At 60.2% G+C, this 22,402-nt stretch overlaps 5 protein-coding genes across 11 annotated transcripts in view; 1 reads left to right on the top strand and 4 right to left on the bottom strand.

The window, feature by feature from the left end:
* LOC126937100 (uncharacterized) overlaps window positions 1–5,729 on the bottom strand; it is an 8,241-nt gene extending 2,512 nt beyond the window's left edge. Inside the window, exon 1 of the mRNA XM_050760376.1 lies at window positions 5,259–5,729. Within this exon, the coding sequence (XP_050616333.1) occupies window positions 5,259–5,686 (428 nt within the window). The 5' untranslated portion in view covers window positions 5,687–5,729. The remainder of the gene's footprint in view (window positions 1–5,258) is intronic.
* Window positions 1–22,402, bottom strand: part of MRPL41 (mitochondrial ribosomal protein L41) — a 232,279-nt gene that overhangs the window by 100,828 nt on the left and 109,049 nt on the right. The window lies entirely within an intron of this gene.
* Window positions 1–22,402, bottom strand: part of LOC126937122 (40S ribosomal protein S17-like) — a 136,853-nt gene that overhangs the window by 25,679 nt on the left and 88,772 nt on the right. The window lies entirely within an intron of this gene.
* ENTPD8 (ectonucleoside triphosphate diphosphohydrolase 8) lies at window positions 5,311–11,582 on the top strand. Of its 3 annotated transcripts, XM_050760094.1 has the most exons (10): window positions 5,311–5,834; window positions 7,367–7,512; window positions 7,588–7,705; window positions 8,286–8,436; window positions 8,567–8,726; window positions 8,844–9,074; window positions 9,693–9,956; window positions 10,145–10,255; window positions 10,636–10,770; window positions 10,857–11,582. In XM_050760094.1, the coding sequence occupies exons 2-10, from the start codon at window positions 7,387–7,389 to the stop codon at window positions 11,046–11,048; spliced, it is 1,488 nt and encodes a 495-aa protein (XP_050616051.1). In that variant the 5' UTR covers window positions 5,311–5,834; window positions 7,367–7,386; the 3' UTR covers window positions 11,049–11,582. The 3 variants fall into 3 exon arrangements, with proteins under 3 accessions (XP_050616051.1, XP_050616052.1, XP_050616053.1); XM_050760095.1 differs by lacking the exon at window positions 7,588–7,705 and having other exon boundaries at window positions 8,324–8,436; XM_050760096.1 differs by lacking the exon at window positions 9,693–9,956.
* On the bottom strand, window positions 11,542–22,402 carry NOXA1 (NADPH oxidase activator 1). Of its 2 annotated transcripts, XM_050760100.1 has the most exons (14): window positions 22,079–22,402; window positions 19,474–19,556; window positions 17,739–17,847; window positions 16,869–17,003; window positions 16,502–16,609; window positions 15,103–15,162; window positions 14,863–14,888; window positions 14,623–14,728; window positions 12,906–12,951; window positions 12,721–12,779; window positions 12,383–12,537; window positions 12,098–12,212; window positions 11,877–11,991; window positions 11,542–11,722 (listed from the first exon to the last, which is right to left on the bottom strand). In XM_050760100.1, exons 1-14 carry the CDS (start codon window positions 22,253–22,255, stop codon window positions 11,586–11,588), a joined length of 1,431 nt encoding a protein of 476 aa, XP_050616057.1. In that variant the 5' UTR covers window positions 22,256–22,402; the 3' UTR covers window positions 11,542–11,585. The 2 variants fall into 2 exon arrangements, with proteins under 2 accessions (XP_050616057.1, XP_050616056.1); XM_050760099.1 differs by having other exon boundaries at window positions 11,542–11,991.

Here is a 22,402-nt window from a genome sequence, read left to right as displayed (position 1 = left end):
GCTGGAGGGAGCTGTGGCAGTCACACCTCTGCTGTTAGCATTGCCTCTGCGGGGGCAGGAGAGAGCAGACATACAACCTGACCCTGAAAGGGGCAAGATGGCCCCAGTGGCTCCCTGCCCCTGTCGCAGGCGGGTCAGCTCCCCTTCCGCTGTGGAATCTCCTATGTCTCTGTATGCTCTGTCAACCCTGCTTTCCGGCCTGAGGGCTGGGAAGGGAGGTCTGGGGAGCCCGGGAGCCGAGAAGTACCCGAAAACCACCCCCAACGCCCCCCAACCCTCAGGTGCGCCTGCGAAGTGTGTCTGTGTGTGTCTCACTCTAACTCACCCAGACAACTGACTTGAGTAGCCAACCTTGGTCATTCCCAGAACCACCACTGGGGGGCATACGTGCGGCTAGACCAGGGGGTGCCCCAAAATCTGTCTCTACAAAAAAATAAAAAAAAAAGTAATGGGGCATGGTGGTGGTGCGGGCCTGTGGTGTCAGCTACTTGGGACGCTGAGGCAGGAGGATCACTTGAGCCCGAGAATTCAAGGCTACAGTGAGTTAAGATTATGCCACTGCACTGCATCCTGGGTGACAGAGCGAGACCTTGTCTCAAGAAAAAAAAATTTTTTTTTTTTTTTGAGACGGAGTCTCGCTCTGTCGCCCAGGCTGGAGTGTACTGGCTGGATCTCAGCTCACTGCAAGCTCCGCCTCCTGGGTTCACGCCATTCTCCCACCTCAGCCTCCGGAGTAGCTGGGACTACAGGCGGCCCGCCGCCTCGCCCGGCTAGTTTTTTGTATTTTTTAGTAGAGACGGGGTTTCAGCGGGTTAGCCAGGATGGTCTCAATCTCCTGACCTCGTGATCCGCCCGTCTCGGCCTCCCAAAGTGCTGGGATTACAGGCTTGAGCCACCGCGCCCAGCCAAGAAAAAAATTTTCAATGAGTAAAATTTTAAAAAACAACTTTGGGCCGGGCGCGGGAACCTCCACCTCCCGGGTTCAAGTAATTCTGCTGCTTCAGCCTCCCGAGTAGCTGGGATTACAGACGCCCGCCACCACGCTTGGCTAATTTTTCGTATTTTTAGTAGAGACGGGGGTTTCACCATGTTGACCAGGCTGGTCTTGAACTCCTGACCTCAGGTGATCCACGTGCCTTGGCCTCCCAAAGTGCTGGGATTACAGGTGTGAGCCACCATGCCCGGCCTGAAGATTTTAAAGTAGCTATTATAGTAGTGCCCAACTGAGCCATCGTCAGCACTTAAAATGTTAGAATAGAAAGTCTCAGCAAAGGCCGGGTGCGGTGACTCATGCCTGGAATCCTAGCACATTGGGAGGCCGAGGCGGATGGATTACTTGAGCACAGAAGTTTGAGAGAAGCTTGGGCAACATGGTGAAACCCCATTTCTACTAAAAGAAAACAAAAATCAGCCAGGCACGGTGGTGCATGCCCATGGTCCCAGTTCCTGGGGAGGCTAAGGAGGGAGGATCGCTTGAGCTTGGGAGGCTGAGGAGGGAGGATCGTTTGAGCCCAGGAGTTCACAGCTGCAGTGAGCCATGATCCTGCCACTGCACTCTAGCCTGGGTTACAGAGTGAGATGCTGTCTCAAAAAAAATAAATAAATAAGAAGAAAAGAGGCCGGGCGCGGTGGCTCAAGCCTGTAATCCCAGCACTTTGGGAGGCCGAGACAGGCGGATCGCGAGGTCAGGAGATCAAGACCATCCTGGCTAACATGGTGAAACCCTGTCTCTACTAAAAATACAAAAAACTAGCCGGGCGCCTGTAGTCCCAGCTACTCGGGAGGCTGAGGCAGGAGAATGGCGTAAACCCTGGAGGCGGAGCTTGCAGTGAGCTGAGATTGTGCCACTGCACTCCAGCCTGGGGGACAGAGCGAGACTCCCTCTCAAAAAAAAAAAAAAAAAAAAAAAAAAAAGAAGAAAAGAGTCTCACCAAATAAATAGAACCATATGAAAATTTTAGAACCAAAAAACACAATAACCAAAATTGAGAAAACAAACAAACTTCATTGAGCAGACTCAGTAGCAGAATGGAGATGGCAAAGGGACGAGTCAGTAAATATGAAGACAGATCAGCAGAGATTATCCCATCTGAACAACAAAAAAAGATTAAAAGAATAAGTGGGCTGGGTGCGTTGGCTCACGCCTGTAATCCCAGTACTTGGAAAGGCAGAGGCAGGCGGATTACTTGATGTCAGGAATTCGAGACCAGCCTCGCCAACCTGGTGAAACCCCATCTCTACTAAAACTACAAAAATTACCTGGGCTTGGTGGTGGGCGCCTGTAATCCCAGCTACTCGGGAAGCCGAGGCAGGAGAATCGTTTGAACCCAAGAGGTGGAGGTTGCAGTGAGCTGAGATCGTGCCACTGCATTCCAGCCTGGGCCACAGAGCAAGACTCTGTCTTAAAAAATAAAATTAAAAAGTAAAAATAAAATAAAATATCGGAAGCAAAACGCGACAGAATTGAAAGGAGAAGTGAACACATTCACGATGACACCAGCATTCTTCTCAGTAATCGAACTAATGGACAATCAGCAAGATATAAATCCCAACATGTATTTATATAATACCAGCTAGACACAAGCACACTTAGAGAACACTGCACCCACCAATGGCAACATTGAGCTTCTTCTCAAATGCACATGGAGCAGCACCAAGATTAACCAGATTGTGGTTCAAAAACAAAAAAACCTTAGCAAATTTAAAACAAAATTGGCTGGGCACGGTGGCTCACGCCTGTAATCCCAGCATTTTGGGAGGCTGAGGCGGGCAGATCACCTGAGGTCAGGCGTTCCAGACCAACCTGGCCAACCTGGTGAAACCCCATCTCTTTTTTTTTTTTTTTTTTTTCCTTTTTTTGTGGAGAACGGGGTCTCGCTATATTACCCAGGCAGGTCTCGAACTCCTGGGCTCAAGCTATCCTCCCGCCTCTGCCTCCCTGAGAGCTGGGATTACAGGCGTGAGCCACCGTGCCCGGCCGAAACCCCATCTCTATTAAAAATACAAAAAAATTAGCTGGGTGTGGTGGTGCACGCCTGTAATCTGAGCTACTCAGAGGCTGAGGCAGGAGAAACAACTGAACCCAGGAGGCCGAGGTTGCAGTGAGCCTAGATTGTGCCACTGCACTCCAGCCTGGGCAACAGAGTGAGACTTTGTTTCAAAAAAAAAAAAAAAAAAGAATCTATATATCTATAGATCTATATCTATATATAATGAATAAAATGAAAATACAGCATATCAAAAATTGAGAGAGCTAAACAGCGCTTAGAGGGAAATTTATAGCACAAATGTTTAGATTAGAAAAAAAGAAAGGTTCAAGTCAATAATGTAAACTTCTGCATTAAGAAACCAGATAAGGAGGAGAAATATAAACTCAAATCAAGCAGAAGAAAGGAAATACAGTTAAGCACAGCATTAAAATAATTCAAAAACCAAAAAGAAAAAACAATGAAACAAAAAGCTGGTTCTTTGAAATGATGAATAAATTGGATAGACCTCTAGCTAGCAACACTGATGAGAGAGAAAGGACAAAATTACCAATATGAGGAATGGGAGGGTTATCACTACAGACCCTACAGACATTAAAAGGATAACCAGGAAGTACTATGAATAATTGTATTCACATAAATTTAGCAGCTTAGGTGAAATAGACCAATTCCTTGAAAGCCACAAACTACCAAAACTCATTAAACGGACAACTTGAACAATCCTATTAACTGTTAAAGAAACTGAATTTGTACTTTAAAACTTTTCTAAACAAGAAAGTACTGACTCAGATGGTTTTATAACCAAATTACACAAAATATTTAAAGAAGAAATTTAATACAAATTCTTCAAATCCCTTCCACAAAATAAAACAAGGACAACAGGCTGGGCGCCGTGGCTAACGCCTGTAATTCCAACACTTTGGGAGGCCAAGGTGGGCGGATCACAAGGTCAGGAGTTCGACACCATCCTGGCCAACATGGTGAAACCCCCATCTCTACTGAAAATACAAAAAATTAGCCAGACACGGTGGCAGGCGCCTGTAGTCCCAGCTAGTCGGGAGGCTGAGGCAGGAGAATCGCTTGAACCCGGGAGGCAGAGGTTGCAGTGAGCCAACACCACGCCATTGCACTCTAGCCTGGGGACAGAACAAGACTCCGTCTCAAAAAAAAAAAAAAAAAAAAAAAAAGGAAGGACAACTTCCCAGACTCATTTTATAAGCCCAGCATTATCCCCATACAGAAACCAGGACTGAAAAACAAAACTACAAAACTTTGTTGAACACAACTGCAAAAATCCTCAACAAACACGTTTGATTGTCACTATCCATGGCAGCTATGTGGTATAAAGTTGCTGCAAACACTGGATTAGTGAATATGCTAAACTGTTGCTCCTAAGGGAAATGCAAAGTTACGTTCCTGCAAGCTTCTGGTCACGGTTTTGTCAAATGGTCAATATATTAATAAAACCTTCTTTTATGTGTGTTTTTTTTGTTTGTTTTGTTTTTTTTGAGACGGAGTCTTGCTCTGTTGCCCAGGCTGGAGTGCAGTGGCACGATCTCGGCTCACTGCAAGCTCCGCCTCCCGGGTTCCCGCCATTCTCCTGCCTCAGCCTCCCGAGTAGTTGGGACTACAGGCGCCCGCCACCTCGCCTGGCAGTTTTTTGTATTTTTAGTAGAGACGGGGTTTCACCCTGTCAGCCAGGATGGTCTCGATCTCCTGACCTCGTGATCCGCCCGTCTCGGCCTCCCAAAGTGCTGAGATTACAGGCTTGAGCCACCGCGCCCGGCCTATGTGTATTTTTGTTTAAGGACACCTTACTTAATATGTATCGTGTCACTAACATTGAACTCATGGCCAACAGCACTAACTCTTGCACGAATGAAGCTTATCCAACGTGTGTTTTCTCTGTAAGGTGCATTTCAGCCTCCTCGCGTTTCTGCACTATGCTGAGAGGCCATTATGAACAGTGAAATCACCAAGAAAAAGCACAAAAATGCACAAACATGACACCAGATATGCTACCAGAAAAGGGAGTCCTGATTGAGACCCCAAGAGGTCTTGGATCTCACACAGAAAGGAATTCATCTCCCCCTACCCTATTCCCCGCCCCCAACACCCCCAGCCCCAGCCCGCCCCGCCCTGCGCCCTCCCCTGCGCCCGACCCCGCCCCGGCCCTGCCCCAGCCCGACCCCGACTGGGTCCATCTTCGGCCCCGCCCCAGCCCCACCCAGCCCCGGCCCCGACCCCCTCAGAGGCCGGGCCCCGACCTACCCTGGGCAGCGGCCCCGGGACCCCCGGCGAGCGGGAAGGGCGCAGTGGCTGCAAGTGGGAAACGACCGACGCCGCGGGGTGCAGGCGCCTCCGCCCCCGCCCGGGGCCCGGACCTTCGGGGTCACCTGACTCCGACCTGCCCGGGCCGGGCGGCGCGGGGGGCAAAGTCCGGGCCGGGGCCCTGAGCGCGGCTGCAGGCGGTGCGGGGCGGGGTCCCGGAGTTCTGCCCCTCGCAGCTCCAGGCTTCTGCTCAGCTTCCCTCTCCTGCCTCCCACCCCGCGGCGGCGGGGCGACCCTGGGCGCCGGGACGGACCCGCGGGTGGGGGATGCGGGGAGACCCTGGGCGGCGGACCCGAGGGTGGAGGGGGCGGGGCGACCTTGGGCGCTGACCTCAGTCTGCGGGCCCTGGAGCCAGGTGCACAGCGCATCGCTGGAGGGTGTCACCGCCCCGCCCCTCCCACCCCAGCTGTCCTGGACCCAGGGGCAGGGAGAGGCTGGACGCCGGGTGCGCCGGACACAGACACGCCTGAGCACAGCTTCCTTCTTGCTGCTCAGGGAAGTGGACAGCCAGCCCAGGTGAGGGGCCAAGGGGCTGTCCTGGGGGTCTGCCCTGGTCTGGGGGGCTGTCCTGGTCTGGGGGGCTGCCCTGGTCTGGGGGGCTGTCCTGGTCTTGGGGACTGTTCTGTCTTAGGGGGTGTCCTGGTCTGGGGGGCTGCCCTGGTCTGGGGGACTGCCCTGGTCTGGGGGGCTGACCTGGTCTGGGGGACTGTTCTGTCTGCGGGGGTGTCCTGGTCTGGGGGACTGTCCTCATCTAGGGGGCTGTTCTGATCTGGGGGGCTGTTCTGGTCTGGGGGGTTTGAGTGTGGGGGAGGTTGCCCCATCCTCTTTGCCTTCCTGGAGGCTCAGGTCTGGGGGTCTCAGGTGGCTACATCAGAATGTGGAGTCCCTGTGTTCCTGGCCCCTGTCACCTGTTTGTCCCTAGGAGGTGGCCTGTGGCCTGGGTGCCAGTTGGGGACACAGGCTGGGCCCTGTCTGGACTGGACCGGCCACTTGTCCTCTCTGGGCCTTTGTCATCTACCCTCCTTAAAATGGGCTTGTATCCCCCCGACATACAGAATTGCATGAGGACCCCACAGCGTGTCCCACTTTCCATGTGCCCAGGAGCCCGAGGTCAGGACCAGGGCAGCACCCACGCCTGCCACTCCGTGTGGGTGCAACATGTCCCGGGGGAACACGACAGGACACAGTCACGTGGGGCTCGGGTGCCAGGACCTTGGTGGCAGTTTCTGGCTTTGACCACTCCTTTGGGCAGTGGTACCTGTGTGAAGTGGGGCTATATGTGGCACAGGATAGGCCTGGGGTAGTTTGAGAGCTGAGATGCCTTGCTGGGCATCCAGGCAGAGGAGGAGGTGGACACCTGGGCCACAGGGCTAGAGAAGCCCAGGCCCCTCAGGTGGCATTCCTGGGTCCACCTCCCTCCCAGGGGCCATCTGGCGCCAGTTAAGAAGGTGCAGAGTCAGATTAGAGAAGCCTAGAGCTGGATTTCCAGAGAAACCGATGTCGTTAAGAAGCCTCACTTCTTCCTAGGATGACTGGCCTCAGCCTGGGTTCACCCACCACCCCTTGGCAACAGTCCCCAGGCAGCCCCCTCAGGGCTCCAGAGAGAAACCTCACCCTGGGAGAGCTTGGGGTGGGGGCCGCAGAGAGGAGGCAGAGCCCTGGGCCCCCAGTGCAGGCTGGAGCTGCCCCTGGGGAGGCTGGCACGGGACAGGCAGGACCAAAGGGTGGGGACACAGGGTGACCCCATCACATGGTGAGGGCAGCTCCGCCAGTCCCATCCAAGGGGATCCGAGGGGGCTACTTGGATCCTGCTGAGGCCATGTCCCCCGATGAGGCCCCTGCTGTCCCCCCACCCCCTCCCACAGGGCCCTCTGATGCCCGTGGCACCCCCGGCAGGTGTGGCTCCCAGGGAGCGGTCCTTGGCCACGGGAGGCTGTCTGAGCCCCGGGGATGCCTCTAAGGCCAGTGGCTCTCCAGGGGTCCGTCTCCAGGGAGACGGGGGCGGGGACACCGAGTGCAGCCTGGGTGCCCACGGCCGTCCCCCACAGGAACCAGGACCACCTGAGCCATGGGGCTGTCCCGGAAGGAGCAGGTCTTCTTGGCCATACTGGGGGCCTCGGGGGTCTCGGGCCTCACTGCACTCATTCTCCTCCTGGTGGAGGCCACCAGCGTGCTCCTGCCCACGGACATCAAGGTGCGTCCCCGCCGGCAGGGGAGGCCGGGCGTGGTCCACAGGTATTGCCTCCCACTTATCCCACTGTCTCCCCAGTTTGGCATCGTGTTTGATGCGGGCTCCTCCCACACGTCCCTCTTCCTGTATCAGTGGCCGGCGGACAAGGAGAATGGCACTGGTGTGGTCAGCCAGGCCCTGGCCTGCCAGGTGGAAGGTTAGTGGGCAGTTCTGCAGCCCGGTGCTGGGATCTGCCTGTTGTTGCCTGGCTGGGATTTCCCAGATGCACGGAAAGGGTCTGGAGAGGTTCAGTGACGGCCGAGGTCCCAGTGAGCAGTCAGATTCTCATGGCCTGGCCTGGGTCTGCCCAGCGTCTGCTGCGTTCGGCCCTGACCCTCTCTGGCCCCTGGTGCTCCCCACCCTGGCACCATGTGGTGCTGGCGGCCGAAGCTGGTAGCCACAGGGGTCCTGCACTCCAGGATCTTGAGAGGGGAAAACAGGAGGCCCCAAATTTGTTTCCTGTGGGCTCTGGTAACAAATTACCACAAGTTGGGGACTTAAAACAATAGCACCTTATTTCTCAGCATTCTAGAAGTCTGAAAACAAGGTCTGGACAGGGCCGCACCCTCCAGAGGCTCCGGGTTAGGGTCCTTCCTGCTTCCTTTAGCCTGAGCGCTCCACGCAGCCCTTGGCTGGTGGCCACACCGGGGGTCAGGAGGTGGCCACGTCTTTGGGAGCTGCCTTTCAGCCCAGCCAGCCTGTGGGGTCTGGAGCTCTGTCCCCGGCTGCTGTTCCAGGGCCTGGAATCTCCTCCTACACTTCTGACCCTGCACAGGCTGGTGAGAGCCTGCGGGGCTGCCTGGAGGAGGCGCTGGTGCTGATCCCAGAGGCCCAGCATCGGAAAACACCCATGTTCCTGGGGGCCACGGCTGGCATGAGGTTGCTCAGGTGAGGCGGGCATGGCCTTGGCACCCACAGGGCATGGCTGCAGAAACCATGGTCTCAACCAGCGTGGCAGGCAGGGTGGGGCCGGGCCCAGGCTTCCAGCCAGCTCCAGTCCCTGGTCCTCTGTGCCCAGGCAGAAGAACAGCTCTCAGGCCCGGGACATCTTCGCAGCAGTCACCCAGGTCCTGGGCCGGTCTCCCGTGGACTTTTGGGGTGCCGAGCTCCTGGCGGGGCAGGATGAAGGTGCCTTTGGTTGGATCACTGTCAACTACGGCTTGGGGACGCTGGTCAAGGTGCGACAGGCAGCCCGAGGGCGGGGGCTGGTCTGCGAGGGGCCAGTGTCTGGGGCTGGCTGACCAGGGCGGGGTCCGGGTGGCTGCTCCGAGCTGAGTGGCCCCTTCTGTGCCCAGTACTCCTTCACTGGAGAATGGATCCAGCCTCCGGAGGAGACGCTGGTGGGCGCCCTGGACATGGGGGGAGCCTCCACCCAGATCACCTTCGTGCCTGGGGGCCCTATCTTGGACAAGAGCACCCAGGCCGATTTTCGCCTCTACGGCTCCAACTACAGCGTCTACACTCACAGCTACCTCTGCTTCGGGCGGGACCAGATGCTGAGCAGGCTCCTTGTGGGTCTGGTGCAGGTCAGCGGGCCCTGGGGAGGGTGCACGGGGCTGTGGGAACAGGGCTATGGGCACGGGGCTGGCGTGGGTCATCCAGCCATCGGGAGGGCGCACAGGGCTATGGGCACGGGGCTGGCGTGGGTCATCCAGCCATCGGGAGGGCGCACAGGGCTATGGGCGCGGGGCTGGCGTGGGTCATCGGGCCATCGGGAGGGTGCACAGGGCTATGGGCGCGGGGCTGGTGTGGGTCATCGGGCCCCGGGGAGGGCGCACAGGGCTATGGGCGCGGGGCTGGCGTGGGTCATCGGGCCATCGGGAGGGCGCACAGGGCTATGGGCACGGGGCTGGCGTGGGTCATCGGGCCCCGGGGAGGGCGCACAGGGCTATGGGCGCGGGGCTGGCGTGGGTCATCGGGCCATCGGGAGGGCGCACAGGGCTATGGGCACGGGGCTGGCGTGGGTCATCGGGCCCCGGGGAGGGTGCACAGGGCTATGGGCGCGGGGCTGGCGTGGGTCATTGGGCCATCGGGAGGGCGCACAGGGCTATGGGCGCGGGGCTGGCGTGGGTCATCCGGCCCCGGGGAGGGTGCACAGGGCTGCGGGTGTGGGGCTGGTGCTCAGGCCTTCCTGCCCTCTGCAGAGCCGCCCGGCTGCCCTGATCCGTCACCCATGCTACCTCAGCGGCTACCAGACCACACTGGCCCTGGCCCCACTGTACGAGTCACCCTGTGTCCACACCACACCCCCGCCGAGCCTCCCCCAGAACCTCACAGTTGAAGGGACAGGCAACCCTGGGGCCTGCGTCTCAGCCATCCGGGAACTTTTCAACTTCTCCAGCTGCCAGGGCCGGGAGGACTGTGCCTTCGATGGCATCTACCAGCCCCCGCTGCAGGGCAAATTCTACGTGAGCTCCCACGCCGCCCCCCGCCCCAAAGGGGTCCCGGCTTCCTTGTGGGGCCCCAGGTGCCTGTCTGACTGCAGCAGGCCCAGGAGGGGCCCAGGCTGGCTCTTGGAGGCTCTGGGAGCCCGGGTGGGGTGGGGATCTGACCCAGCGTAGCCACAGCGAAGCACAGCCGCCTCCTTCTCGCCCAGGCCTTCTCCAACTTCTACTACACCTTCCACTTCCTGAACCTCACCTCCGGGCAGCCCCTGAGCACGGTCAACGCCACCATCTGGGAGTTTTGCCAGAGGCCCTGGAAACTGGTGGGTGGGCCCCGGTTTCCCCAGCTGCAGTGAGGGTCCCTGAGGGGGCAGGGCTGCCCCGTGCAGGATGCTGGCGCCTCATTCTAGGCAGCGCAGCAGGCAGGGCCAGGGGAGGCACGGGCAGAGGACAGCTCTAGGCCGTGCCGCTCCAGGTAGGAGGCTGTGACCGCAGCTGCAGCTGGGCCCAGCCTCTGGCCCGCCAAGAGGGGGCTGCAGCCCGCACCATTTAACCGGTCAGCGGGGCCAGGGAGGGGCTCTCGACCACTGCCCAGCACCCTCTTGTTGTCTGGGTGTCAGGTTGGCCAGGGCAGATGGGGCAGTCCCCCCATGACTGAGGATCGGGGGGTCCTCACCTGGTACCTTGGCCTCCTGGGCCCCAGGTGGAGGCCAGCTACCCTGGGCAGGACCGCTGGCTGCGAGACTACTGTGCCTCAGGCCTGTACATCCTCACCCTCCTGCATGAGGGCTACAGGTTCAGCGAGGAGACCTGGCCCAGCCTCGAGTTCCGAAAGCAGGTCAGGTGACTGCCTCCCCTGGGCGCGGGCGGGTCGTGGCCCTGGGGTAGCTGCCCCGCAGCCCTGAGCAGCCGTGTGTCCTGCAGGCGGGAGGTGTGGACATTGGCTGGACACTGGGCTACATGCTGAACCTGACCGGGATGATCCCAGCCGACGCACCGGCTCAGTTGTGGGCAGTGAGCTACGGCGTCTGGGTGGCCAAAGTGGTGTTCATGGTGCTGACCCTGGTGGCGGTGGTGGGGGCCGCCTTGGTCCAGCTCTTCTGGTTGCAAGACTAGTGGGAGGCGGAGGTGGGCCCCCACAGAGCCCACAGGCAGCTGCGTCCCGGATGCTGGAGCCTTCCTGAGCCCTGAGCACTGTGGGACCTTGCTCTGTGGCTCTGCCCAAGGTCAGGTGACAGCCACCTCCAGGGCACCCTCGGGGTGGTGCTGTCCACAGAGGCTGCGTGGCCTCCCCTCCCGGCGTCCCTGGACCCCGCCCCCTCCCACACTGGGCTTCCAGGGCCCTTGGTGCCTTTCTGCACACAGGCCGCCAGGACTCATGGTGTCTCCAAGCTGTGTGACTGCAGGGCCACCTACTGCCTGCAAAGGGGGCAAGACCACAGAGGCATAGGGTCCTGCTCCTGACAGGGCCTCAGGAAGGGTAGAGAGGGGCAGAGGGGAGGGAGCTGCCTTGCCTGGACCCCCGCTCTGCCTGATGCTGCAGGAGTCCAGACCCGGGGGCTTCTCCTGGGCCAGCCCAGCCTCCCACACCCGCTTGGAGGGTTACACCGCAGTGAGCATGGTTTTTATTAAAACATCATGTACACAGCATTGCTAGGGCTGATCTCCCTGCTGGGATCGGGGCAGGCAGCTGGGGGCTCCTGACATCCGAGGGCCGGCGGGGACCACGAAGCACTTGGGGAAGATGCCGATGCGGCCGTCACAGTGGCCCTCCAGCCATGCCTCGTCCACTGCAAGGGGGACGTTGGGCTCTGCAGGGCGCTACCCAGACATGGCACCCAGACGCCTCTGGGTGCCACGTCTGCTCACGGCACAGGCCAAGCTGTAAGCCCCCCACACCCCGGGCATCCCGGTGCTGCCTGGGAAGGGCCATGCCCACCCTACCTTCACACAGGACGTCCACCGTGTCCCCCTGTCGGAAACCCAGGTCCTCTGGCCCCTGGGCTGAGTAGCCGTACTGGGCCACCACCTGGTAGAGGACTGGCCGGCCCCCAGCTCCCTGTGGCAGGAGAGTGGGCTGCAGGTCGGGCCGGGCACTGGGAGGAGGGTCCTCCACCACCCCTCAGGGTGCCCCTGCCTCTGCCCCTGCCCTGCCCTCGGCTCACCCTGCACTGCAGCTGCAGACCCCTGGGGCCAGCAGCCGCGTCCAGCCAGGCCCTCTGCAGCGACTCCTCCTCGGGGATGGGGACCCACTGCCTGTCCTCACCTGGGGCTTGGTAACTGCAAAGAGGTTCCTCAGAGGGGGCCTCCAGGGTGGGGCCTGTGGGGAGGACGGTGACCTCTGCCACCCCCTCTTCCAGCAGCTGCCTCAGTCGGGGCGGTGCCCAGCGCAGAGTCCACCCCCACCCCCGCCCAGCTCCGCCGCAGCCCGCAGGGGCTTTCTGGCCCACCTGAGTTGCCCAAGCTGGGCCTGGTGAGGGAGGGCCTGGCCCAGCAGTGCCCGCAGGCTGGACAAGTCGGCTCCTCTTCTCGCCCTCAGGGCCACGGTGAAGGTGCACTGCACGGTGACAGTCACCAGGGGCTCGGAGCCCCCCGCACCTGCTCCCTGCGGCCAGGCAGGAGGGGGAGGGATGGCCACTGAGGCCCTGGGTCTGGTCAGGGCCATCTCTAGCCCGAGGGGTGTGGGCAGAGACTGGGCAGGTGAGGGGGGCTTGCAAGCCTTGATTCTGAGGGATGGGGTTTGGCCTCCCTCAGGTGACTGACAGGTGAAGGGTCCGGAGCCTCTTACCCCAGCACCCGCGGGGTCCTCGCAGGGGTCGGGGCCAGGCGCCCCCGTTGCTGGCGGTCCTGCAGGACAGAGCAAGGACTGACGCAGCCACTCCCACCAAAGCGGGCCCTGTGGGTGGAGCCGGCAGCTGTGCGCCAGCAGCTTCCTCCCTCACCCGGGGACCCCACTGCTGAGGACACCCATACCTGGGGGGAGAGGAGCCTGTTTGCCAACTTGCTCCACCTGGGGCCTCTGCAAGAGAAGCACGGGCTGGGTGGGCCGGGGTGGTCAGGTGCCGGAGGCCAGTACCGTCCTAGCAGAACCCACGGCAAGGGTGTGGCCTGTGTGCCCGGCCAGCGCCCAGCAGGCAGCCTGCCCACAGTCAGCTGCCTTAGGATGGGGCTGGGTCCCTGCAGGCCTAGAGGCTGCCTGTCACCAGGAGGGAGCACCACGTCCCCCCAGGCCCACCGAGGTGGCAGCTCAAGGTGGGTGGGCTCCCCAGTGACCCCAGGAAGCTGAGGACCCAGTCCCTGGCCCCCAGCCTCTGTGTGGGCTGGACGTTAACCGTGTGCCCTGAGTTGGGCACCAAGGAGGGGACGAGTTCACTGCCTGCAAGTCACAAAGTCACAGCCTGGCGCTGGCTGGACCCTGAGGGTCAGGTGGTGGTGGTGGTGGTCGTGTTTGAGATGGAATCTCGCTGTCGCCCAGGCTGGAGTGCCGTGGCGCGATCTCAGCTCACTGCAAGCTTCGCCTCCTGGATTCGCGCCATTCTCCTGCCTCAGCCTCCTGAGTAGCTGGGACTACAGGCTCCCACCACCACGCCCGGCTAATTTTTTGTATTTTTAGTAGAGACGGGGTTTCCCCGTGTTAGCCAGGCTGGTCTCCATCTCCTGACCTCGTGATCGCCCGCTTCAGCCTCCCAAAGTGCTGGGATTACAGCGTGAGCCACCGCACCTGGCATTTTCTTTCCTTTTTTTTTGAGATAGGGTCTTGCTCTGTCGCCCAGGCCGGAGTGGAGTGGCGCTGTCATGGCTCACTGCAGCCTCCACCTCCCAGGCTCAAGCGATCCTCCCACCTCAGCCTCCCACAGTGTTGGGATTACAGACATAAGCCAGTGTGCCCGGCCTCAGTTGTAACTTACTAGATTTATCAGATGGTTGAAGTTGCCTTAGGTTAGGAAGGATGAGGGCTTAAACGCCCATCGTGGGAACTGGGTGAATGGTTCCAGACCCAGAGGGAATTGAATGAAGCAGAGCTTGGAGGGCGCCCTTGCCTCTAGGATGCCACAGTTAAACTGGAAGTGGGCATCCATAAAGAGAGAGTGCCGGGGCTGCTTCCTGACCACATCCTCAGATGCGCCCAGCGTGAAATGGAGGTGCCTTCTCTGGGCCTCCTGGAGTCCTGCAGCAGAGCCCCCGCCCACGGCTGCCACCCTGGGAGCAGCTGGGTTCCTGCCTTCCTCCGCCTCTCCCTAGGTGCCAGGGGCGTCTGGGAGGACTGGGGAGATGGAGTCGCTGCTGGGCCCCCAAGTGGGGGCGGGAGCCTCGGGGCCCCTCCAGAGCTGTCCTGCCTCCTGCCTGTCCCCAGCTGGATCACTCCTGGTCACTCCCACCCCAGTGGGAGGGGAGGGGCCGTGGCCAGCCTGAGGTGGTCCTGGGGGCTGAGGGCCTGCAGGGCTACCTGGATGTCTCCACTGGACACCACCTCTTTCCTGCCCTGATGGCCGGCACCCTCTCGCCTTGGGCACAGCCAGGCACTCTCCCATCTGGCTGGGCTGGGCCAGGACCGTGGGTGAGCCTGGCCCCATCTACCCCGCAGTGAGCTGCTCCCTCCACCCTCGTGTTGGTTTCACTGTGGTCCCCGGTCCGCAGAGGCAGCAGAAGCACCAACCCCCAGCAGGGGAAGAGGCCCAGGCCCACGAACCTGCTCCTGGTAGGCGGTCGACGTGCAGCGGTCAGCACGGACCTCCGTCTCTGCATCGAGGGGGCCCTGGTGGGTGCCAGCTCTTGGGGAGTCCATGACTGGGGACCTGGGAAGAGGAGGGAGGCTCTCAGGCCCGGCCCATCTGAGTGCCCTCCTGTGCCCGGCCCGAATGGCCCCGTGGGGAGGGCCTCTGCCCGCAGGAAAGGGACGTGCTCGCAGGGCCCAGCCGGCCCCTCCTACCTGGCATCGAGGTTCGCTCCCAGTCCCTGTGGATACAAAGCAACAGCCTCGCTCTGGTAAAGGGTCGGGGGCTGAACTTTGAAGAGTGGCCTCCCCAGGTCTCACACAGGGACGGGACGGCCGCCCCACACTCCCGTCAGAGGAACTTTGCGGCCCCAGGAGGGCTCCAAGCTTGTGCAGGGTTTTCTTTCCCACAAAGCTGGGTGAGGCCAGGCGGGGCCTGAGGGGCCGCAAACCCACCTGTGGCTGCTGAGGGCGGACACCCCACCGCTGGTCATCGGGGATGGCAGAGGCCACCACCTGGCGGGGACAGTGGGGGCTCCGGGTCAGGGACCAGTGGCCCGGCGGGCTCTGCTCCCTGCACCCCGCAGCTCTAAGTCCCCGGGGGCTGGGCAACAGCTGCCCACGCCCGGCCCTCGTCTGCCACCATGGAGGGAAATGTCTGATGGAAGGAAACATCTGCTGCAATATTAACTTACTTTTAGCACAACTTTTTTTTTTTTTTTTTGAGATGGAGTCTCGCTCTGTCGCCCAGGCTGGAGTGCAGTGGCCGGATCTCAGCTCACTGCAAGCTCCACCTCCCGGGTTCACGCCATTCTCCTGCCTCAGCCTCCCGAGTAGCTGGGACTACAGGCACCCGCCACCTCGCCTGGCATTTTTTTGTATTTTTTAGTAGAGACGGGGTTTCACCGTGTTAGCCAGGATGGTCTCGATCTCCTGACCTCGTGATCCACCCGTCTCGGCCTCCCAAAGTGCTGGGATTACAGGCGTGAGCCACCGCGCCTGGCCTTTAGCACAACTTTAAAAACATTTTTGTTTCTTATAAACAGCCCTCTACTGTGATATGCGGACTCTAAGTTGATGCACTAACACAGCTCAGAGCCCGGTTTCGCCCCCCTAAGGCCTCCCGCGCTGGGCAGCTGCACTGGGCCACACAGGGGTTGGCCCCCCACCACCCCAGCAGCGCAGGTAACCGAGGGGGCGTGGTCAGTCAGGGGGCGTGGTCAGTCGATGGGGGCGTGGTCACTCAGGGGCGTGGCCAGCCAAGGGTGACCCAGTCTTCGCCCACCAGGAGTTCTTCTCCACGTTTCACTCCCAGCCTTTGGGGGTGAGCAGCTCCCTATTCCTGTGACCTTAGGGGTGCTGCCTGACCCTGACCCAAGTATGGGCGTAACGTGGCCCAGACTGTCGGACTGCAGCCCCCGCCCCCGCAAGACCTTGCTATCTGTGGCAGGCACAGAGGGACCCCCTCTGGGACCTCGCTATCTGTGGCACGGACACAGGGAGACACAAAGGCACGAAGGGACGCAGAGAGACGCAGGGACTCCGGGAGGCTGCAAGGCTGTGGCTGTGGCCGTGGCCCAGGCTGGGTGGGGGGGGGCACCCGCAGGTTCCTTGTTGGGAGAGCTGGAGCCCCCTCCTATGCAGCTGGCTCTAGTGGGCTCTGCCTCCAAGGTGACAGCCCCATTTGGGGCACTGGCCCCCTGCCCTGGGCGCCAGTTTGAGGATGGCTGTGGGCCCACTCTCTACCCTCCTGGCCTTTACGGTGGCCTGGACTGCACACACCCCCTTCCCTGGGAACACAGTTCGAGGGCTCAGCACCGGCTGCAATGCCCCAAGACGCCGCCCCCATCTTTACCTTGGCCTTGCCCAGGAAATCCACGGGCTCCAGGTGCTCCAGATGCCGCCGGTGGGGCCGGAAGACCTCGCCCCTGGGAACCTGCCGTGGTAGCAGCGAGCCCCGTCTCTGGAGGGGGTGGGCATCCAGCAGATGCAGATGGGGTGACCAACCAGGCCTGCAGCTGCAGAGCCCCTGCACCTTGGAGCAGCAGGGGCCACTTGGGCCCCCCACCCCCTTCCCACAGGCCACAGGAAGCCCCCGCCTGGCACTCGAAACTGGGCACTAGGGCCATCTCCCTCCAGAAGCTTCTTCATCTCGTGAAATTGGTCTTGAGGGGCTGTGGTAGGCACCAGCCCAAAACCATGACCGGGTTGGCACTCCTCACCTGCAGTTGGTCTAGGGCTGAGTCCAGGCCATTCAGGGACCCCTCCGGCCACTTGGACATGGCCTCCCTTAGGCTGCCGGCCGCCTCTGTCCAGAGCCCCAGCTGGCACTGTGCCGACGCCACATTGTATAGCACCTGGGAGTGGGGCCAAGGTGATGGCAGGGCCTGATCCCCCACCCAGACTCTCCCCCATTCCCCCACCCAGCTCCTCCCTCAATCCTCCCACCCAGCCCCTCCCCCAGTACTCCCACCCAGCTCCTCCCCAATCCCCCCCACTGGACTCCTCTCCCAATCCTCCCACCTGGCCCCTCCCCTGGTCCCCCCACCCAGCCCCTCCCCCAGTTCCCCTACCCGGCTCCTCCCCTGCACCATTCTGTGTCCTGGGCTGGAGGCCCCCACCTGACTTTAACCCTGGCTGCAGACCCACACTGGGGGGCTTTCCCTTCCAACTTTCCGTCCTAAGACAATGCTATTCCCAGAAGGCTTCAGGGTGGTGCGTTACCGGGGTCTGGTGGGGGGACCCTCTCAGTGCCCCTCCCTTGGTGCCAACACGTTCCAGGCAGCCAGGAAAGGGCTGGGGGCACAGTGGAGGGTGGGCACAACCCTCTGCCTGCTCCCTGCCCACCCAGCGGCCTTTCGCCTCTGCCCTCCTGGGTGGAGCCACCCCTGGTGGCCTGAGACAGCACAAAATGGTCCCTCCACCTCCACTGCCACCAGAACCTCCTGCGGGTCAAGGAGTGGCCAGGGGATTCCACGGCACCAAGAGCTTTGGGCAGAGGCGCTCCCCAGTCCACAGAGCCCTCCTGTGATGGCACCGCTGCCCATGGACACCCCACAGCCAGCAGCAGAGTGAGCCCTGCCCGGCCTCACCTCCCAGGCTTGCAGCTTGAACCGCAGGCCCAGCTGGGTGTAGTCGATGGCAGGGTGGCCCCTCAGCTGTGCCAGGGCCAGCCGGAAGTCAGACAGAGCCTCCTGGAACCTGTGGGCAGCCGGGGTCCCCTCAGCGGCGCAGGGCGGAGACGGGGCTGGGGCCGAGCAGTTTTCACATCCAGCCCCGCTCCAGCGCCCCCCAACACCTGGTTCCAAGGAGACCTGAAGGAGGGCAGTGCGGTGCCTGTCTCCACACTCAGGTCTGGGTACGTGGGCCAGGGGTCCATGCACATGTATGCTGAGTGGGTGTGGGGGTCACCGTGTGCTGGGGCTCCAGCATTTTCCCAGGTCAGATTCAGCTTCCTGGACCCCTGCCTGCCCCCAAGCCTCTCTTCTGAACTGTGCAGAGCGCCCTGGTTATTTCCCTCCCTCTTCGCAGGCCCCCCCACCCCAAGGGGGCAACCTCTCCAAACTCTGAGCCTCCTTCCAAGCCTTGCTGGAGCTCCCCAGTGCCTGCCGGAAACGCTTCTCCTTCTGGCGGGCTTCCCGTGCCCATTTGAAGGAGAGGCTGCCCCCAGAGGGGTCTGGGTGGTCATCCAGAAAGGCAGAGTCCCACAGCCATCATCCCGAATGCTGGCTCCTCAGTCAAGGAAGAGATGGCTTTTTCGTTCATCTGCGCTTCTGAAAGGCAAAATAGCTCGAGATCCTGGCTCTCTAGGTGACTGCATACGTGGTGGACCCTGAAGCCTTTGATGGATCTTGTTAGAAGACGGGTTGTTTGTCTTGGTGTTTTGATGACCAGCGATAAAACCAGGTGCACACAATTACTATCCAGAGTCTACGCACGTACGTCTTCCCCCTTCTGACCTAGCTCCTCACGAGCACTGTCATCTGCTCGTAGCTGTCACACCCGTGAGCCTGTCACTAGAGTGCATGAATTTGTGCTTGAAAAAATATGTATGTTGGCAGGGTGCGGTGGCTCATGCCTGTAATCCCAGCACTTTGGGAGGCCGAGGCGGGCAGATTACGAGGTCAGGAGATCGAGACCATCCTGGCTAACACGGGGAAACCCCGTCTCTACTAAAAAAATACAAAAAATTAGCCGGGCGAGGTGGTGCCTGCCTGTAATCCCAGCTACCCGGGAGGCTGAGGCAGGAGAATCGCTTGAACCCAGGAGGCGGAGCTTACAGTGAGCCGAGATCCCGCCACTGCACTCCAGCCTGGGCGACAGAGTGAGACTCTGCCTCAAAATAATTTTTAAAAAGTAAATAAATATCTTTTACAGAATTTTATTTTTTCTAGAATTATACTTTTTGGGATTTTAGACTTCAGGGGTTTTGACATTCAGGACTGCAAGGCTCTCGGGACTGTGATCCACTTCCCCACAGAGCCTGCCCTCCTGGGATGGGGCCTTTGAGCATCAGGCAGAGAGGCCGAGGCAGGGCCTGGCCTGCAGTCCCGATGGTCTCCCTTCCCTCATTCCTCCTTTAGGAAGGGACATGGTGCAAAGGGCCCAGGTGAGCAGTGAGGACCCGACCACCTGTGTTCAAGGGTGGTGGTCAGCAGAGGTGAGGACCACAGTCTCTGCCCAGGTTTCCCTGGAGCCAGGAACCACGGAGGAGGGAGTGGGCAAGAGGAGGGAGCAGGTGGAGACGGAGGAGGGGGGAGTGCAGGAGTGGACTCTGCAGGGAGACAAAGGGCCGTCAGAGAAGGAACAAGGCACCCCTGTACTCACCTCGCCAGCTGGAAGTTGGCCACTCCTCGCTGGAAGAAGCCAACCGCCATGCAGGTGTCCTTGGTCACGGCTTGGTCAAATGCCTGGGGACAAAAATGCCCATGGGATGCCAAGGTCCGTAACCTGGTCACACAGCATCACAGATACGGTGTGATCGGTGCCAGGGCCACAGAATCCCATCGGCCCCTCCTGCTCCTGTCCAGGGACCTTTGGAGGCTCCTGCCTGGGCAGGGCTGTTACCACTCAGGCCGCCACAGCCCACCCAACCCCAACCCGTCCGGGGTGCAAAGCCCACTGAGGTGCTGCTAAAACCGATTTGTTTACCGTGAGCACAAGGACAGAGGCTGGAAAAAAGTGTTCCAGTGTGTTAATAATAGTTACCTCAGGGGGTGGGGTTATACGAGACTTTTGTCTTTTAAAAATCTTTTTTTTTTTTTTTTTTTTGAGACAGGGTCTTGCTCTGTCACCCAGGCTGGAGTGCAGCGGCTCGATCTCGGCTCACGGCTGCCTCCACCTCTGGGTTCAAGAGATTCTCGAACTCCTGACCTCAGGCGACCTTGGCTGTCACAATACTGGAGATGAGATAACACAGCCCAGATCCCAGAGTCACCAGTTAAAGACCTGCATTACAGGCCGGGCATGTTAGCCCACACCTGTAATCCTAGCACTTTGGGAGGCCGAGGCAGGCGGATCACGAGGTCAGGAGTTCGAGACCAGCCTGGCCAACATGGTGAAACCCTGTCTCTACCAAAAATACAAAAATGAGCTGGGCATGGCGGTACGCGCTTGTAGTCCCAGCTATTCGAGAGGCTGAGGCAGCAGACTCGCTTAAACCAGGGAGGCGGATGTTGCAATGAGCCGAGATCATGCCAATGCACTCCAGCCTGTAAGACAGAGCAAGATTCCGTCTCAAAACATAAAATAAAAATCCTTTTTGGATAGTTCATGCAAATGACTAGAAATCTACTAGAATCAGAAAGAACAACACACATGTCCTCATGGGTTTATCTGTGTGTAAAGCACAGCTCTTCCTTAAACCAGACTCAGAAAGACATAGAATGTTCTGAACAGGGACTGTGGCCATCAGTTAAGTGTGTGTGACAGGAAGGGTGCTATGGTCTCTCTTTCACAAATCTGGCTGAGCGGGGTCTTGTCGCTGAACCGAGTTCACACAGGTGTGAAGTGTGGCGGCTGAGCACAGGCACGCAGCCCTGATGTGGGGTGGCTGCTCAGGGCCAGCAGAACCCACTTATCTTCCCCAAAAGTCACGCAAGGCTCCTACCAAGAGACAGCAGTTCCAGCAACACCTGCACCCTGGCCTGCCCCTCAGATGATCGGTTTTATGAATCACAGCTGTTCCATCCTCTTTCCTAAGTTCCTATATTCCTAATACCATATGCTGTGATTAGTTGTATTGACTTTCACCGTGTCCTGTCTCTGTAGTGAAACCAGGCATGTGAGCACGGGGTGACTGGGTTAGCCCCGAACATAGGATTTGTTGCTGAACCACCTGGTGTCTAATGATTACATTCCCTTTCTTGGATAACATTTTAAAATGAAATCATTGTGGGTAGGGCAACGTGGCTCACGTTTGTAATCCCACCAACTTTGGGAGGCCGAGGAGGGTAGATCACCTGAGGTCAGGAGTTCAAGACCAGCCTCACCAACATGGTGAAACCCGTCTCTACTAAAAATACAAAATCAGCCGGGCAGGGTGGTGGGCGCCTGTAATCCCAGCTCCTCGGGAGGCTGAGGCAGAATTGCTTGAACTCCAGAGGCAGAGGTTGCAGTGAGCCGAGATGGCACCACTGCACTCGAGTCAGCCTGGGCGACAGAACAAGACTCCATCTTTGAAACAAACAAAAAAATGAAATCATTGTGGAGGTGACTGTAAATTTGTATGCAGCTTTAAGACACAAGAGAGGGGGGGTCTCATGCACTTTGCCCAGTCTCCTCCAAGGGGGATATTTTGTGAGTCGGGGCGTGGAGACCCTCTCACAGAGCAAAGTTCCCTCTCCTTTTCATCGCTGCTGTCACCAAGCCTTCAATAACCGTGGGCACCTGCCTGCTTCTGCAGGGTGCTTGGGACTGAGCGTGGGGGCAGCGCTGGTGTTTGGAATGCGCAGGTACAGGCGGCCTCAGAACGGGGGCGGGCGCAGGAAGGGCAGCGGACTCCGTGCAGGGCCTTGGCCGCTGCACCCGGGCACCCTGGACTCCTGGCTGTTTCGGGGAGTGGGCTGGGTTCAGCCCTCCTGGCTGAGGGCTCAGAGGAGGAGACTGACCCGCTCTCCTGGCCATGACCACAGGTGCAACGCTTTCCCCTTGGTGCAGGGCGGCCCCTCGGGCCTGACCCAGCCCAGCAGCTTCCCCCTTCCCGGTGTGAGTCACCCTCGGGCCCGGGCCTCTGCCAGTAACCGCCGCGCCCCCCAGCCCGGCCTCGCTCAGCTCAGGTGCGGCCCCCACTGCTCGGCTCCCACCTGCAGGGGCGTTCGCTGGGTCGGGGGCGGCAGGGCGACCCCGTAACCGTCGGGGAGGGGCGCAGAGCCCTCCCCAAGGGCTCGAGGCGGAGGCATCGTCCGCACCGGCCTCCCCACGCCCCGCTCACCCGCAGCGCGGCCTCGGCGTCCCCGGCCAGCAGGTGTACGCAGCCCGCGTTGAAGCACAGCCTGGCGGGCGGCGCCGGGACGCCCGAGAACAGGTGCAAGGCGCGGGCCCAGTCCCCGCGATCTACGGCCTGAGCGCCCAGGTGCCAGGCGCGCACCAGGTCCCCCAGAGAGGCCATGGCGGCCCGTGGCGGCTCGAGGAGGAGCTGGGATCCCACGGAGGGTCCGGGACCGGGTCCGGGTCCGGGTCCAGGAGGCGGCGCGGGGCTGCGGGGCCTGGGAGGCGGGCAGAGGAGCGGCAGCCGCGCGCCAGGTGCAACCCCGCT

Source organism: Macaca thibetana, chromosome 15, assembly GCF_024542745.1.
Source record: "Macaca thibetana thibetana isolate TM-01 chromosome 15, ASM2454274v1, whole genome shotgun sequence".
NCBI lineage: Eukaryota > Metazoa > Chordata > Mammalia > Primates > Cercopithecidae > Macaca > Macaca thibetana.
Note: the sequence above shows the minus strand (reverse complement) of the source record. Positions and strands in the feature narration are given on the sequence as shown.